The 18,336-nt window shown below is 39.1% G+C and overlaps 1 protein-coding gene across 1 annotated transcript; it reads left to right on the top strand.

The window, feature by feature from the left end:
- The first annotated feature begins 2,945 nt into the window (after positions 1-2,945).
- DDX18 (DEAD-box helicase 18) lies at positions 2,946-18,336 on the top strand. The gene is made up of 14 exons (XM_052792692.1): positions 2,946-3,129; positions 3,265-3,447; positions 4,461-4,604; positions 5,162-5,297; positions 5,769-5,869; positions 5,986-6,185; positions 6,274-6,388; positions 7,947-8,086; positions 9,501-9,662; positions 10,620-10,772; positions 11,499-11,612; positions 12,349-12,405; positions 13,266-13,443; positions 14,090-18,336. Exons 1-14 carry the CDS (start codon positions 3,012-3,014, stop codon positions 14,230-14,232), a joined length of 1,944 nt encoding a protein of 647 aa, XP_052648652.1. The 5' UTR covers positions 2,946-3,011; the 3' UTR covers positions 14,233-18,336.

Genomic DNA, 18,336 nt, shown 5'->3' with positions numbered 1-18,336 from the left:
ACCTGAAATGATACAACCAAAATCAATGACTACTTTTGTGTTACATTGTTAATCAACACAAGTTAGTTAAAGGTAAGCAGGAGCAAAGATTTTTAATTTGGCTTTAATGATGAATTGATTCTGGGAGACAAAATACTGACATTGGCAGCCCATTAAAAAAATTCATCTTCAGAGATAAATTCAGAGTATCTAATATGGACTTATTCAGCTCTATAAAGGCTTTGCTAACCTAAAGTATGGTTCCCTATAAACCTTTCTGCAAGATCATATGTAGAGAATTTGAGACATTTTGACAACAACTCAATAACCATTTGAGAATATCCTATTGTTAGTAACGATTGCCTGATAAGTCAAGCAATTAGGAATGAATCTATTGGACAGAAATGAGACATGTACCAGGGGCAATTCATATGATATCTAAGAAATGTCAAACTTCAGAGAAAAACTATTAACATGACTTAGTGGTTTAAACTACTGTCTACTGTCTAAACCTGTCACAATAAAATTACCATTATTGCCTTCTGAGTCTTCTTTTTTGTGACTTTCCACAATTGCAGCTTGAAGAAAAAACAAGACAAAAAGAAAGAAGCTCATAAAACATTTTTTGAAATTTCCAGAGAAGCACACTTCTTTCCTAACTCTAAGCAACATCTTTTACAAGATACTGCGACAAAGCAATATTGGAGCACATGATACTTTGCCACCTAATGAAATCTGGAATTTCTGAATTCCTATACATAATGCCATGACACCTGTTTACACAGATGCAAGATCATCATTTATCTACAAACACAACAAAGTTTTCCTTGTGTGCCACACTGGTAATAGCCAATTGACATAGCCAATATATTCTGCTCAGTGGGATCTAACATAGCTTCTCAGGACAGTTTATCAATTTCGGCCTCGTGCCACACTAATGCAATTTCACGAAGACTTGCCAAGTCAGCCAGGACCCAACATGGGCACTGAGGTGATCTCTTTATTTAGGGTTTTACCAGACCAGGGTTTCCAGGTTCTAATTCTTGGCAGAGCTGGAGGTGTGATGACATGGGTGAAAGCAAAATAGCAATGGTCCTGGCACTACTGGTTAAGATAGGAACATGTGGACCATGGCATGTCCAAAGGACATAATTTTCTCCTCCCTCAATGTAAGTATTAGTGTCAGCTCCCTCCTGCCCAGATTTTTAATTCACTCTATCTGCACAATGACCATATTCCAGAAAGGAGCACCATCTGGGTTAAATCTGGATCCAAAGAGTAAACCTAGTCACATACGTATAAATCAGCACAGATTAGGAAGAGCAAACCCATATCTACTTAAAAACATATTCTGCAGACACAATATAAGGTAGTCAGGAAAAAAATATGTCCAGAACCTAAATTCACTGAGTTGCAGTAAGGAACTTTTACCTGCTTAAAATTCAGCCTTGAACTGATTTCCCCTGGAGTTTTGTACCAAAAGCATTTCTCGCTGAGGATGGTTCAGTTTATTTTCAAATGCAGCTGATGGGGATGGTGGTTATACTTTCAACTTAGTAAGCCAGTGGCCAGACCTGTTATCCAGTCCGTGAAAGTCAGGACAAGATCACATGGTTCATATTCTGAAGTTCTGGTAAAACAAATTTAATTCTTATCCTGGTGATCCACATGACCTCTGCAAGACAACAATTACAGATAGTGAAAAATACCTTTTGCTTCATCTCTTAACATCAGTAGCTTTTTTAAAAAAATGTTATATGCAACAAACACTTCGAAATTAATATAGTCATAGTTCTGCAGCTTATTCTGCGCTACAGCAAGGCATTGCAAGCTGAACCTTACACAATTTGTAGTCATTCAGATTTCTAACAACAGGGTGGTTACTGGTTTAAGATAGCACAACAATCCGCTGTAAATTCCTGTACTGCTTGTGCCATCTGCTGGTCAAGAAGCATCTGAAGGGCGCTGCATTTCGGCCTGCAGGAATCACTCTTTGGAAGAGGATGCAGAGCCAAAAAGCAGGAGGACACTGGATGGAAAGGTCATGTTGCCCATCACCAGAATCGAGGTGCAGCTGGGAGCTCCAGCTGGCCAGCTGGAAAGCGCTCCCTAATAGAGCTCCAGGAAACCATGGTCTGGAAATGACGGGCTCCCACATTTGGCCTGCTCGCTAACACTGCCAAGCCGGTGAAAATCCCGGGGATTTCCATGTTCTTTGCACCCATCAGGAGGAACAGAGAGCGGACCAGGTGGCTACCAAAGATGCGGGACTTCAGGGAAGGTGCAGCTGTGTCCCTTCTCCCCAGGGTCGGGGCTGGGGATTCTGCAAGCCTGAAAGTTTCACCCGCTTTAGGGCTGGAAGTCGGCATCAGGGTTTGCACCGCTGCGTGCTGCGTCCCCCGCGGATGCCAGCGGAGCGAACGGCCGGCGGGGATGGCGGCTTTCAGCCGCTGCCTGCAGTCCGGCAGCACCGCGGGGCACACGGCGGCGTCTCCAGCCCCGCCGGCCCGCACGCGAGAGGACAGGACACGCGGGGTGTCCCCAAAACCGCCTCTCCCGCAGGCGCTAAATTTGGAACCGCGCAGCTGGATGCCCGGGAGCGTTTTCTGCTCCCGCCGGAGTTAAACACCCGTAGCCGTGAGCGGAGGCAATGCCACCGGGCACACGGGTCCTGTGGGGCAGGGGGTGTCCGCGGCGCAGACGCCGACTCCCTTCCTCGGGGTAGAAGGGGGCGTTTTCCGCCCCCGCTCTCTGAGCTACAGGACAGCGGGGACGACGGCCCCCCCCAGCCGCCTCCGGGGCGGGGACCCAAGCACGGCCTCCCGGCGAGGCGCGGCCCCCGCCCGGCTGCGCGGCGCTGTCTCCGCCGGGCCGCCGGAGGCCGCTGCGGGCCGCCCGTCAGGCCTGGCGGGCCGGGGCGGGGGGTTCCGGCGGGGCCCGGATGCGCCGCGCCGAGGCGAGCCGAGCCGAGCCGAGGCGAGCCGAGGCGCCGTCCCCACGTGTGGCGGGGTGAGCGGAGGGAGGCGGCGGAGATGTCGGTGTCGGTGGCCGCGGGCAACCTGCCCATGCGGCTGCTCCGCAGGAAGATCCACAAGCGCAACCTGAAGCTGCGGCAGCGCAACCTGAAGCTGCGGGAGGCCGAGGGGGCAGGTACGGCGGCGCCGGGCCGGGGCCGGGCGGGCGGCCCTGCGGAGCCTCTCCCCCGCCGAGCGCTTGCGCAGCGGTCTCTGACTTTGTGGTTTTTTCCCCCCCTCTCTCTCGGAAACGTGTCTCCGCGCCGTGCAGTGCCTGCGCCGGGCGAGGCGGCATCGCAGGGCCCCCCGGAGGAGGAGGCGGAGGCGGCCCCTGAGGTAGAGGCGGCGGCGGCCGGAGCGGCCTCGGAGGCTGCAGATGCTGCCGGTCCCCGCGGCGGGGAGGAGAAGAAGAGGAAGAAGAAAAAGAGGAAAGCGGTGGCGAATGCGGGTGGTGGTACGTTATCTCAACAAACACAGCGCGGCTCCCAGGGCTGAGTTGGTCTCGGAGAGCCCACCGGGCGCCTGCCTTCCTTCTCCGCCTTGTCGGAGAGGATTTGTGGGCTGGACTGGGAGAAGTACCGTGTGTTGGTCTGGTGTACCTCTTAAAGCCCTGGAGGCCTTCCGTATTACCTGTTTCCTTATTCCAGCTGCAACAGTTGAACCCTGATATGTACTAAACCCATAGCAACTAATTTAATTGTTGCATAGGATTCTGCTTTCTAACGTTAAGTTTGGATGTTTTGCTTGTTTGTTATACAAATACCTATACTGTCTTTCAAAGTAGAGCTTTGACAGATAGATGGTTTCTGAACGTCCAGCCACTACATCTTTTTAGCAACGCATCCAGCCTTTGGCAACATCTCTATATTATGAAACTAAAGTATACTGGGAAACTACCACAAAAAATTGCATCCTGCAAACATTGCTAGATTTTTATACGTGTATATATATATGCGCACGCATGTATATTTTTATATATATTTGAATCTTCCATCTTTTATGTGTTTGATCTTGGTGATACTTCCCATGGTTATGGAAGTAAACAGGTTTTTTCATGCAGTTGTCTGAGGATTCAGGTACTTAGAACAGAACAGACATTACAGTTCACGTGACCTGAGCACAAACCATGTTGGAAACTTGATGCCTGCATTACAGACAGGAAAGAATTTTGTAACTTGTTCCTCATTTCCACAGAAAATTTCATATAGCATACGTTAAGCTTCGCTGCTGTACGGTGCGAAGTAGACTGTGTGTAAGGAACTTCTGAATTTTTTGCTCTCTGCTTCAGAAAGTTCCACAGAAACCTTGCCTCCCCTTCTCCTGCCCCCCGCGCCCACCCCATGAAAAAAGCATGCTGTTTGTACGTGGATTACAGACTAAAGAAAATCACTCTGTGGAACAACTTTTAATGATGAACATGTCCTTCATATCTCTAACTGACTTGTCTTCTGTAAAATGACGCTCTAGATGCACAAACTAAAAAAGCAAAAAGTGAAGAAGATGAATCTGTGGGGGTAGAAGATGAAGATGAGCAGGATTCTGGAGAGAAAGAAGTGGAAGAGGAGGAGGGGGAGGAGGATGAAGTGCCCAGTTTACCACTAGGTGTAACAGGTATCTCATGTTCTCTTTTTCATACATGTGCAGAAAGCCAAGGTCTAACGCTTTCTTTCAAAGCAAGTTGCATTTTTCAAATTAGCTTTATAAGCCAGGTGTTTGAATATAGGTGACATGACACTGGCAACTGTACAGCTGTTACTCAGTTACTGTTGTTTGAAGTTTTTATTAGGTACACGCTCCTGTTAGTCTTAAAATTACTAGTGAAAAACTGTTTTAAAACATATATGCACACATATGCTTAACTGTAGAGGAAAAAGTCAATGAAGAGCAAGATGGAGGTATACAACTAGTAAATCTGGCAGGAGAAGCGGTGCATTCGTGTTCATTTTTAACAGCTCTGTGTAGTATTCGTAGGAACACATTCATACACAGTATTTTGTCAATGTCTTGGCATTTTGTGGTAGAAAGGAATAAGAAAAAGTTCTTTGATTTTTTTTTTTCATCTAGGTCAATTTTAGCTGGGTAATCTCAGAGGATAGATGGCATTGAATAGTTTGAACATGAAACTAAATAAGTTTGAATATTTTTTTTATTTTTCCCCCTCACTTCAGGTGCTTTTGAAGACAATTCTTTCACTTCCCTGGCTGGTGTGGTCAGTGAGAATACATTGAAAGGCATAAATGACATGGGGTTTACGCACATGACCGAAATTCAGCATAAAAGTATTAAGCCGCTTCTGGAAGGCAGGTAAGAAATCAGTCTTTTTAATCACTGTATTGACCTTAATACAGTTGTGTAAATTTTGCTAGCAAGCTAAATACATGAAATGTGATTTTCTGCAGCTAAACTTTTTTTTTAAAATGTGTTCTCATATGTTTTACATATTTTGTTTATAGACATTAATACAAGTTAACAAAGTATGTCTGTGTTGCCTGTGAACAAATATTAGGGTAAGCTCATGGTAGCTGTTTTGCATTCAGCTTTGAAAGCAGGGGAGTCTGTTTTCTCAGAGTCTCAAAGACACTGTCTCACATCTGTTACTAGAGACATAGTGACACATTGCTGTGGACCGCATCTGCCACCAAGCTCTTAATACTAACTCTACTGGTTTCCTTTAAGCCATGTTATGTTTTTATGTTGTCAACATTGTACAAAATAGGATTGTTCTTTTTTCTGTACGATCAACTAAATACTTCTTTTTCTAACCACTGCATACAGGGATATTTTAGCAGCCGCAAAAACAGGCAGTGGCAAAACACTTGCGTTTCTTATTCCTGCAGTAGAGCTCATCTACAAGCTAAAATTCATGCCTAGAAATGGTAAGGCTCTTCGTTTCACAGTTTAATTTTACTGTGGTGCAGCCATTGAGGGATGTGGTGAGGAGAGGGATTGGATGAGTTTTAACTTAGTCTTGTCTGATTGGTGTGTTTTTTAGGAACGGGTGTTATTATTCTTTCTCCTACTCGAGAGCTTGCTATGCAAACCTACGGAGTTCTTAAAGAACTTATGAATCATCATGTTCACACCTATGGTCTGATAATGGGGGGTAGTAACAGATCAGCAGAAGCACAGAAACTTGGAAATGGAATCAACATCATTGTAGCAACACCAGGAAGACTGCTTGATCATATGCAGGTAGATAAAATATTGATGCCTAATCTGTGTTACTGAAACATAATAAAACTCCTGTCCCTGTCTGACTCTGAATTTGTTAATCTTCTAGAACACTCCAGGTTTCATGTATAAGAACTTGCAGTGTTTGGTAATTGATGAGGCGGATCGTATCTTGGAGGTTGGATTTGAAGAAGAAATGAAACAGATCATAAAACTTCTACCAAGTAAGGAAAGAAAAAAAATCTGTCTTTCCTGAAAATCGCTTGACTAACATTATGTCTTCTTTATGACTCAATTATAAGAGAAGTCATTAATTTTTATAGTTCTGTAAATGCACTTCAGAGTGATTGTCTTACTCTGTTCTTTTTTCCTGATAGCTAGTATATATTACTTTAACATCATTTATATGAAGGACAGAGTTTTCATATGCACTTTAGGGCTATAATTCTGTTCATATAAGATCCTTTTAGTTTAACGTCTATGTTCTCTCATTCATCTTCCTCTGCCCATTTATTTCCTGCAATTCATTATTTCCTAATAAGGCTTAAATATAAGGAAAAAGGTCTTCTGACTTGTAGTTTGAATTTTCTTCATACCTCAAAGAACCGTATCTTAAGGAAGTTTAAGTGTTTACCTTAAAATTTTCTTTCCCTCACTTTTCATTTAGCTATTCTTCATAATTGATGTGTTAAACACATTCTCAGAGTTAACAAGGCTCTCCCTTTAACTTTCAAAATGTAGAAAACCTCCCCCATGGAAATAGTATATAAAAAAATCGGTGATAAATATTTTGAGGTTCCACATCTTAAATATTGAAATTCAGATCTGCGTGTTTAAAATGCAGATACATAAATCTGATAAATAACATCCTGTGAAGAATATTAATGAACAGTGCTAAAAATGGAAAGAGAAGCAAGAGTGGGAAAATTACATGGTTTTTGTGAAGTGGAAAATGATAGATAAAAGAAATTTTTACTTTGCATGAGTTCAATTTGGGTTTTGTCCCATTAGGAAAGAAATTATGTTTTAAAACAGACACTTCAAAATAGACAAAAAATAAAATTCAAAAATGGTGGCACCAGTTCTTCAGCAAGAACAACTGCTACTGTTCTTGCAGTTGTGAAATGGAACAGCCTAAGTATGCATTTTCCACGTACTCGTGTAACAAGAAAATGTTACAGGATGAGGATATATTTTTGAGCTGAGAGGTGATAGGCAGGCAAGAGATTTCCTACACCTGCTCTAAGACCATGGAAGTCACTGAGGCTCAGTACAGACATACTGCCACGTGACTAAATAACACGCACGTTTGTGTATTTTTTAGACTGACTATGCAAGACAAACATTTACAATGCTCTCTAGTTTTTGTAAGTTTTTTCTTGCACAATCTCTAGCACGATTTTTTTTTAAAACATTTTAATATTCATGCAAATGAAATCAATTTATAGTTAGAATTACAAGGTTGGTCTCCATTTAAATCATTGTTTTGTGTCTAAATTGGACTGCAAATGATTATTAACATTTTTCCAGAGAGAAAGAATATTGTGTTTTGATAGCTGTTAGGATTTTGGGGGTGGGGGCAGCCTAAGTAAGCATCCTGTACAATCCATAATACAATTGCACCTCTTTTTGTTTGTCAGTAGCAGTACGTTTGAATTAGAATTTAATTTAAAAAAATAGAAGACTTGCTCAGGGAAGTTTGCAGCTAGAGATTTTATGGACTTGCTATTTGAATTCTCCTTTAAAAAATGAGGCTGTCTTTCCAAATAAATATTTTTTCAGAGCGCAGACAGACGATGCTTTTTTCTGCTACACAAACCAGAAAGGTTGAAGATCTGGCAAAGATATCTCTGAAGAAAGAGCCACTATATGTTGGGGTTGATGATAACAAGGAGACAGCAACAGTAGATGGTCTTGAACAGGTAAAACACAAATGTTATTAAAAGGGGTATGATCTGTGAACATATCAAAGCCTATGTGTTTTTAACTGGGTTGTACAAACACTGTCTTAAATGGTGTTTACCATCCTAATGGGCAAAAGCTATCAGTTGCCTGAAGTGCTTTATTCAGTCTGCTGACTATAGGAAGTTATATGCATCTAGTCAATGTTTGCAGGACAGAGGATATAAAACCTCATGAAATAGTAATACAGTTACTTACACTTGTCTATTCCTATCTATGTTACATACCTAAGCTCCAGTTGTCTTTCTAACTGTATTTTCCACGTTACTGACTAGACATATATATACTTCAGATATATTTCATTGTTCCTGCTTCAGATAATAGCTAACTGGAGTTGCACAGCAGTTTCTGTGTTTGTGTAGTTGACATGATTAGTGTTGTTATAAAATTACTAGTAGCTGTGTATTACATTAAAAGAGTAAACCAGTAGCAAGAATTCCATAAAATAAAATTCTTGAAATAATAAAAAAATGCTAAGAACCCTATGCATTTTTTTCATGCCTAATGTCAGTAATTCAGAGTTACTGAAATGAATTTTTATTGTATAAACTAATTACTTTTCACTGAACTTAAATAAGTTTGAAGAATTAATTAAAAATTACTTCTTCATATTTCAAGTTAGTACAGTAAGTTTCTTGCCAAGTTAGGATCATAGAATCATTTAGGTTGGAAAAGACCTTCAAGATCATCGAGTCCAACCATCATCCATGCCCACTAAACCATGTTCTGGAGTACCCCGTCTACTCGCTTTTTGAATATCTCCAGGGATGGTGACTCAACCACTTCCCTGGGCAGCCCATTCCAATGTTTGACAACCCTCTCAGTACAAAAATTTTTCCTAATATCTAACCTAAATCTCCCTTGCCTCAACTTGAGGCCATTTCCTCTTGTCCTATCTCCAGCCACCTGACAGAAGAGACCAGCACCCACCTCACTACAGCCCCTTTCAGGTAGTTGTAGAGAGCGATAAGGTCTCCCCTCAGCCTCCTCTTTTCTAGACTAAACAGCCCCAGCTCCCTCAGCCGCTCCTCATAAGACTTGTGCTCCAGGCCCCTCACCAACCTGGTTGCCCTTCTCTGGACACACTCCAGCACCTCAATGTCTTTCTTGTAGTGAGGGGCCCAAAACTGAACACAGTACTTGAGGTGCGGCCTCACCAGTGCCGAGTACAGGGGAAGTTCATCATCTTTAGGAGTTTCATATACCAAGGTGAGGGACAGACAGTAAATCAAATGGTTTGGCCCAATATACCTGGAAAAATTAACTATTTGGCATATTTGTTTCACAACACAATGCTTCCCTGATTTAATTGTATTGCTGAAACAAAAGTTTGTTCCATACTACTTTATTAAACAATATTTAAAAATTTTCCAGGGGTATGTAGTGTGTCCATCAGAAAAAAGATTCCTTTTGCTCTTCACATTCCTCAAGAAGAACCGGAAGAAGAAACTAATGGTATTTTTTTCTTCATGTATGTCAGTGAAGTACCATTATGAATTACTCAACTATATTGATCTGCCTGTTTTGGCCATTCATGTAAGTATTTTATTCATTAATTTATTTTTAATTAATCTGATAGTACCTCTAAGTTGTTACTGACCTTGCATTTGCCTTGTTTATTTCAGTCCAGTTTCTAATAAACAGACACTCTGCTCACAAAACTGATGATGATCTTGATTAGTCTGTAGAAGAAGGAGATAAAACAAAGACTATGTAATAACAACACTTCAAGATTGTTAATCTTGCTATTTTCCAAACCAGGGCTGAACTCTGATACTAATTAATGCTCTGTGTGTAGAAAGCTTTTTGTTTACTTCCAAGGGGGTTGCCTTTCACAAGCATTAAAACTCAATTTGTGGAGCAAAGCTATTGTCAGAGGAATCCAAACACTGATCCCTGACACATTGGGTGCTTTTTTTAAGGCCAGGGTGATGTTTGGTTGTACTATGCCAATTCTTGCCATTTGGATGAATATTTTAAATTTTTTGTCAAAACCATAAAATGCATAGTTTAGGAGAAAGAATTGACTGAAAGTTTATGAAACAGTTGTAACTGACCACAAATGCCTTTTTTTTTTTTTTTTTTTTTTGTTCTTTTGGGTATTTTTTTGCTATACTTCAATAGAACTGTTACAAGTATGGGTTTTGTTTGGTTGGTTTTTTTAACCTGTAATCTATCTAATATATTGCTAGACTTGCAAATGTCCTTTTTCTGAACTTCAGGCATTTATGCAGTCCTCCTGAAAAGAATACTCACGCAACCAAATTTTTAATGCTTTGGAAGATACAGTGTAACCTCTGAGAGATACCACTTCATGTAGTCCATGATATGGAAGGATGCCCCAAACTAGTTTATATTTTCTGCAGTGATATAATACGTGAAATGGGAAATAGATTTAAGCTTACAAGTTGGCAGTTTTTCGTTGGTTTTGGGGGTTTTTTTGTTGTTGTTGTTAGTTGGTATTTCATCCTTAATGTGTTTGTTTCCTTTTAGGGCAAGCAGAAACAAACCAAACGTACTACAACATTTTTCCAGTTCTGTAATGCAGAATCTGGAATACTGTTGTGCACTGATGTAGCTGCCAGAGGATTGGATATTCCTGAAGTTGACTGGATTGTCCAGTATGACCCTCCAGATGATCCAAAAGTAAGTTAAAGAAATAGAGGAACTTCACAGCAACAAACTAAATTCTAGCAAACAAGCTTGCACAGAAAAGCTGAAGCTGCTGCTTGACAGAGGTCAAGATTCAGCCATGTTCATATATAGCAACTGATTGCTTCCACTTCCCTTCACCAGCTCCTAGGAAATGCTGCACCTAGCTGAGACCTTCGTTAGCTTTTTAAGAGTTGCTTTTTAAAACATTATTCTTTGTGCTGTTAAATTAATTTAAAATCTTATCAGCTGAACAACAAAACACTTTTCAGGAGGAGTATGAATTTATATATGCACCCCTGAATCCCTAACAGGTTTTCCAGTGGAAATACTATTTTTACTTAAATACCAGTATTCGTATTTGAATAAACATCCAGTGTAAACAAGCAAAACTCAAAAAACTCAGAAGTTTTGACAAATATACACAGCAAATATACCAAAAGCAAAGTTTAATTTTCAGTTACAGTAGACTACATTTTTTTTCTTCAGTAAAAGGTAAAATACTTTTAGCCAGGTGTTCTGTCTCAGCCTAATTACGCTTTGCATTGTCCGCACTTGGTTTCCCTCATCCATGTGTCAGTACTAAGAAAAAGTCTTAAAAAATAATGGATGATGCATTACACCATATTAATGTTAAATTGGGGGGGGGGGGTGAAGCTGCTTGATTATTACATATTTGAAAGACTGATTGGACTTGCTGTTTCTTATTCTTTCCAAAAGGAATATATTCATCGTGTCGGTAGAACTGCCAGAGGCATAAATGGTAGAGGACACGCTCTGCTCATTTTACGACCAGAAGAACTGGGCTTTCTTCGTTACCTAAAACAAGCCAGGGTAAACTTATGTCTGGATTTATTTTTTTATTATTATTTTTCCTGTGCAACAGGTTTTTAAAGGCAAAAACTGTAATGATTAATCAAACATTTTAATTTTTTAAGCAAAAAGCATTCTGTTGCTTAGAAAATATTTAACTGAACACCTGACTTTAAAGTCAGCAGCATAAAAGTCGATACTGAGTGTATTTATAGTTGCTTTGCAACTGTGCAACTTGTGTTATTAAAAAATAAATAAATTTCCTGTGAGCTTTCTGTGGAAGGATACTGGGAGTTTGACCATCCAGAGGAAATTAAAACCCAGATGCTGCTTCTGCAGTTTTTATTTTTTCTTTTCAAAGATTCAATTGCATTTTGTTCAATTCCAAAAGAAGTGTAGCCACCTTCTAAATATAATCATTTTACTGTGACAGAACTGCATGTCGTTTCTTGGTTGCTCTCTTGATGGGCTTGTTTACAGAGTTTTGCCACTTGTAACAAAAGTGGTATAGCTTCTAAAGCAAAAGCTAAAGTGGTAAAAGTGTCATACTGGCATCTTAATTACTCTAGCTTAAAGGAAGTGATGATACTGGCATATTGATGTAAAGGCACTTTACAGATACAGCTGTGATATTTAAAAAGGAATCTTCTGTTATCTAGTGGGTCATCTTCTATTTGTCTTGGGTCTTAAACACATTTGCTATTTACACAGTATAAATAATTTTGATATTTTCTTTTTTTTTTTTTTTTTTTTTAAGGTACCACTAAGTGAATTTGAATTTTCCTGGTCAAAAATTTCAGACATCCAGTCTCAGGTATGAAATGACTTCATACTACAGCTACTCTGAATATCTGTATAATAATTTACATGGAGACTGTTAGTCTATAACAACTGCAGTTTAAAAATGTGTGTGCTTGTTTGGAAAAGTTCCAGTAGGTAAGTACTGTGCAGTAAATCCTCCTGCCTTGTTGTCCTTTGATGACAGTAAAACGATAAAAAGTTTAGAAATTAAAGATGAATTTTAATATCTAGTACTAAATTGTCATCATGATATGGTATGAATTTGCTTGTAAGAATTGTTTTTTCACATTACATTGCAAAACCTCAGTGATATAAACCTGCTTTCAGTTTTTGAACAGAATGTTCTTGTCTGGCATAGCAAATGGGGTTTTGGTAGCTGTAAAATGTCTCAGTCTACAGTAGTGCATCTGTATTTTTGTCTTAGAATTAATACTGCTTATTTTACAATGCATTTGCACCACAATAGATAAGACTATGTAAAGAATTACATGGAATGGTACAGTTTAGATGTCTGCCTTAAAAGTATGCTGTTGTTGTCCATTAATTCTCAATACACATAGTTGGTGTGGCTGCAGTTGTATACTCCTTCTTGATTGGGATAACCCAATTTAATATTTCTGTAAATTTTCATATTGCTGTGGCTTTGTACTGTAATTCAGCTTCAGGCTTTTTTGTCCCTCTATTTGTTTATAAAAGCACTCTAATATATGTATGTGCACTCTACTGACACAGGGCAATTTTGCTGAAGTGAATAGTGAATGCCACTACAACTCAACAGTAAATAATCTACTTGAATATAATTTATACAGTTCTTACAGCTATAATTGGATGTGTGTCTTTTGTCGTTTGTTTGGGGTTTTTTCCCTCCAACAGCTGGAAAAACTGATTGAGAAGAACTACTTCCTTCACAAGTCAGCCCAGGAAGCATACAAAGCCTACATTAGAGCTTATGATTCCCATTCTCTGAAGCAGATCTATAATGTCAATAACTTGGATCTTCCCAAAGTCAGCCTTTCATTTGGTTTTAAAATTCCTCCCTTTGTTGACCTCAGTATCCTTTTACTGCAGTATTTCAAAGCTGAATTTCTGTGATATAAATGTTAAATGCGACTTACTGAAGTTCCTATGCTACTTCAAATTCTGATTATTATTATTTTTTGCTATTAATCACATAAATGCATCATGCTCCAGCAATAGGTTATCAAAGAAAATGTTAAATAGCAAATACTAAAACTGCAAAAATTGCCTACAAACATCTATAGTTTAATGTATGTACATGCTGTACGTGCTTCAGTTGCTGTGGGGTAGCAGATGCTGGAATGCATATGTGTTCTAGAGTGCTGTTCTCCATGCAAAATTATTTTCATTGAAAGGTATGTGCGTAAGTTTAATAATCATGGAATATTGAAATAGAGGGAGAAGAGCGTGAAATAGAAGACTCTGTCTAGATTACTGTCAAACTTGACAGTGGATGGAATTTGAAGCAGTAGTACTTCGGCCAACTTAGTTGGACAACTGGAGGAAGAAGAGCATTATTTAGAACCATAGGCACAAAGTTCTAGTTTTGTCTGCAGTTATGCAACTGAGTTTTTTGTATAATGCTGCTATTTTTTCCTCAAATTAATAACCCTTACAATACCTAAAAAGCAACATTTCAAAGTATTCCTTTTTAAGTTCTTTAACCAATAAAATTCCAGATGTGAACAGCAACCATGGCAGAAGACTACAGAAAAGAGGTGGAGGTGGGGGATTTGGTTACCAGAAATCGAAGAACATCCACAAAGCTAAAATCTTCAAACACATTAGCAAGAAATCAGACAGTCGGCAGTTTTCTCGTTAATCATAAATTCATTAAAATGGCTTGTGGCACTGGAACAGACTACCGTGATCAAAACCATCTGGCAGTTACTTCTAATTTAAACTGCTCTGTTCACGTTTTTAGGGGTCTTTATGGGGTTTTTTGTGGGAACATCTTTTATCTTTCAGTTCAGGAAGACTCTTTGGAAGGGAGACTAAAGATAGAAAGGGAGAATATGGCCAGCTAATTTTGCCATACTTGTTGTAAGGAAGAAGATAGTTGAATATGATTATCTTAAGTCAATACTACAGAGTTTTTTATTAAAGAAAGAAAAAATACTTTTAGATTTTTAGAAGAATTTGCTTTACATGTACCCTTTTTTCTATGCACACCTCTGAAAATTGTTGGAATATACAACGCAAGGACAGATTATAGTGTGAGATGAAAAAAAAACTTTGCTCACATGAATCATTGCAAGGGTTTTTAGTGCTACAGAACTCTGCTTGTCCATCAAATATGCTGAAGAATATAGGAAGATTCCTTTAGAACAGAACATACCTATGAATAATTAAGGTTGTATGAGCTTGTGATTAATTTTAGTCATGGTATCTGTATAACACATACAGTGTCCAAGATTTAAAAAAAAAAAAAAAAATCTTTTATAGCACATCTGGGATATGCTTAATACTGTTTCTTTTAATGTTGTGATAAAATGGCAGCATTCTAGTGAAATGTTTGGTGTTCCTTCCTGTTCTCTTTAAATCTGAATTTATCCATCTGGTAACTTCTAGTGTATGCTCTTATGAATATGCAAAGAAAATTAAGAAAAGCAGATTACATAAATTGAAGCACTTGGCCCAGATAATGTTTTTTTTAAAATGCTCCATAACCTTGATGCAGTGAGAATTTTTGCAGTTGTATCTTGTAAATTAAAAAAGTGAATTGCTTTTTAGTCTCAGTTTATCAGATCAGTGGTGGGCAAACTCAAAGATACTGTCACAGGATTTAGGGGGTGGAGAGACTCAATAAATGAAAAAGAGAAATGGGGTATAAATATACTGGAAGGATATTTTGAGGGAGAAATATAAAAGACTGAAATGAAAGAGGGCAGAATACACATTGCAAACAGAACAAACATGGAGACTAAGTACAAAAAGAATACACGAGTTGGGCAAAAGTAGAGTAACTATATTACATATATTTTTTTCAGATCTCTACCATTGTAGAAGTAGGTAACTATTCTTAGGAGGCTACAATGGCGGTGGGCAATAGTGTTTCAAAAATTTATATCCATCAATGCAGGGAAAGACTAAAATGTCACAGATTCCAGAAATCTGGGCCAGGTATGACTACACCTTTTAATTTACATCTAAAATGTAACCCAGGACCAATTATGAATACAAAAGTATATGTAGTTATTCTAGTATAAAATGGACCGTTATTCCGTAGGTCTTTAGAAGTAGCATGTCAGATTTAAAACTTTCATATGCACATTGAAGTATTGCAGAAAAGCACTGGTGAACGAACTTTCCACCCTTTGAGAAATCAGATCATATTTTGGGGGAAAATAGTATGACCATTCTGTTGCTAGTGCTTCCACCATTCAGAACTGAGTGTTGCCTTTTTTCCCCCGTTTTGTGAAAGAGCTGACTTTAAGTCCTAATGGACTTTCAAGACTCTTGATTAACACTGGTCAGATATTAAGAACTTCTGATATGTCAAAATATTTAGGTTAATTTTGTTACTAGGATTTGAATGTCTTACGCTTCCAGGGTTGCAATGAAAAAGGAAAATCCGCTCTGAAAGGTAAGCAATACTAAGTACGTGATGCCTGGCTCATTGAGTTCTAATCTTTGATTCCAGGTTTGCTTATGTATTATAAATAATACACGTCAAAGTAGTTCTCATGTCTGTTTATTAACAGCACATTCTAAGAATTATCTCTCAGATCTACATCATCATGCAGTTGAAGGGTTCTGTCTAAACCTGCAAGCTGTGCAGTTACGGTATGGGAATTAACTTACATTGTAGTGAAATTAACTCTGAGGGACTCATTAGATGAATGCAAAATTAATTACTTGGAAAGAGATGTAAGCAAAGCAAAGCAGTAAACCACTGTAAAGATCAGAGCATGGTTATGTGGGCACAAGCAGTGTGAATGAAGTAGTGTGGAGTATTCATTTGGAACAGGAAAAAAGCTGAGATGATGGGCACAGTCAGTGACCACCTGTGTGACCATGTGCTGCTTAGCCAGAACTGGTTGGGCTTAAAAGCGCATCAGAATTCCTGCCACTTCTCTATGTAGGCAAAAATCTGCTTCACAGAGAACTGCTTTTTTCTGTTGCTCCTTGTCGTTCTGGGAACAGAAGGCTGACTGCTTTCTCAGCAGCTAGACAACCTCCAGTTCCACCTAGTTTTTTTCTTTGGGAAAGTTGAGGCACTGTCAATTTCTAAAGTCTGATATGAGGACAACTGAAAAATAGGGGTTTGGCACAAGACTGCACAACTCCTCCCTGGTATATTTGGTTTGCATTTTCTTATATATCAAGAATATGTAACAAATCTTTGAAATAATTTCATCTAGGAGACGAAAAGACTGGATGGTATTGCTCTAGAGTAGTACTAGCTTACCCTAAAAAAAAAAAGTTCACACTGTTACTTAAACATTATAGATGTATAATGGCTGCACAGTCTGTAGTAACTACATAGTCTACTATTTTACACTCTAATTTCCTGATTAAGCAGAAGAGAAATTCCCGAGCTGAGACTAAGTGGGAATTGAAAGGGAAAGGCTTCAGCTTCCTGGATTGTGTAGATGCAGTTACCTTTCTCTTTGTTTATGGAATCATAAATGAAAAATAATTTCTGATGAAATATCTGTGTGTATCAGGCAGCATCTATTCTACTATGGTATTGCAAGAAGTTTAAAAGATTGTCAAACTGATTGGAAATCTAACGTTTCCTTTGCAACTTACCCTGTTATCAATCTTGTGAGCAGTTAATAGACCTCAGCCATCAGACTCTCAAGGCTTGTCTCATAACAGTGACTGATGGGTTGGGGACTAATATTGTATGCCTTGAGAAATTGCCTTCTTTCTCTGAGAACCTTGACAAAGAAATTGGACTCTTTAAACCACTTAAGGGGGTGATCAAAACTGTCCTGCTTGAACTGGAAGATTTTTTTGACAGTTCTTGGAACAGGCCCATAAAGGAAAATTCCATTGCTGAGCTACTGCTCATAATCATAAAAAATCTTGTCATGATATGAGTTTCCTCTGCTCATAACGCTGCCGAGTTATAGACAAGCACAAGACTAGTCAGAAAGTGTTGTCATCAAATTTTTCAGGATGAATGTCACAGGTAGAGGGCATGTTTATTGACAGTGTAGAGCAAGAATACTTGAGAACTGGATAAGATATTATCTGTTTAGGTCTGCTGTAAATAAGTATGTTTATATTTTGGCAGTAATTAGCCTTTTTGTTTCATGTATGAGTTGATGACTCAATTTAAGTTAGCTACCAAAGCTTTAGATACTCTAATGATTTGCTTTCAAGCCAGTAATCTAAGGCTCAGGGGAAACAAACTCTCACAGGAAGGGTGAAAAGGACTATGTGATTAAAAAAAATATTTTTTTTTTAGTAGAGTTCTCTAGTTTCTTCACACTGTGAAGGAAGGCAGGGTACTGACAGGATACAGCACAGGTCTGTGACTTACCACTGTCCTGTTTAGGAGATAGTTGCCCAGTCACTTCAAACCCCCAGAACTTACAAGGGATTTTGCAGAGATCTAAAAACCTAGCAACTAGAAAAGAGCCAGTTACTAGCCCTTAAAAGGTGGGTTGGTTGGGGGGGGGGGGGGTCAGACTAAAATAACAATGCTGAAAGAAGCCTAGAATCAACTGGCTAGGCATGCAGAATAAAATCTGTCTCTGCTCTTGACTTCTGCTCTACTAGCTTGATTTCCCCAGGATTTTAGCTGCTTGGCTTGACAGGAGAATTCATGCAACTGTTTCTGATGCTTTTGTTTGCTCTAGATTTATAGAAGATGTTGAGTCGTGAAAATAAAAATCCAGCCTCTCAAACTGGAATGCTCTTTGCTTCTAAAAAATTTGCTGGCTTGCATCAAAGTCATAAATACTATAATGTT

This window comes from Harpia harpyja, chromosome 7 (assembly GCF_026419915.1).
Source record: "Harpia harpyja isolate bHarHar1 chromosome 7, bHarHar1 primary haplotype, whole genome shotgun sequence".
Taxonomy (NCBI): domain Eukaryota; kingdom Metazoa; phylum Chordata; class Aves; order Accipitriformes; family Accipitridae; genus Harpia; species Harpia harpyja.
Note: the sequence above shows the minus strand (reverse complement) of the source record. Positions and strands in the feature narration are given on the sequence as shown.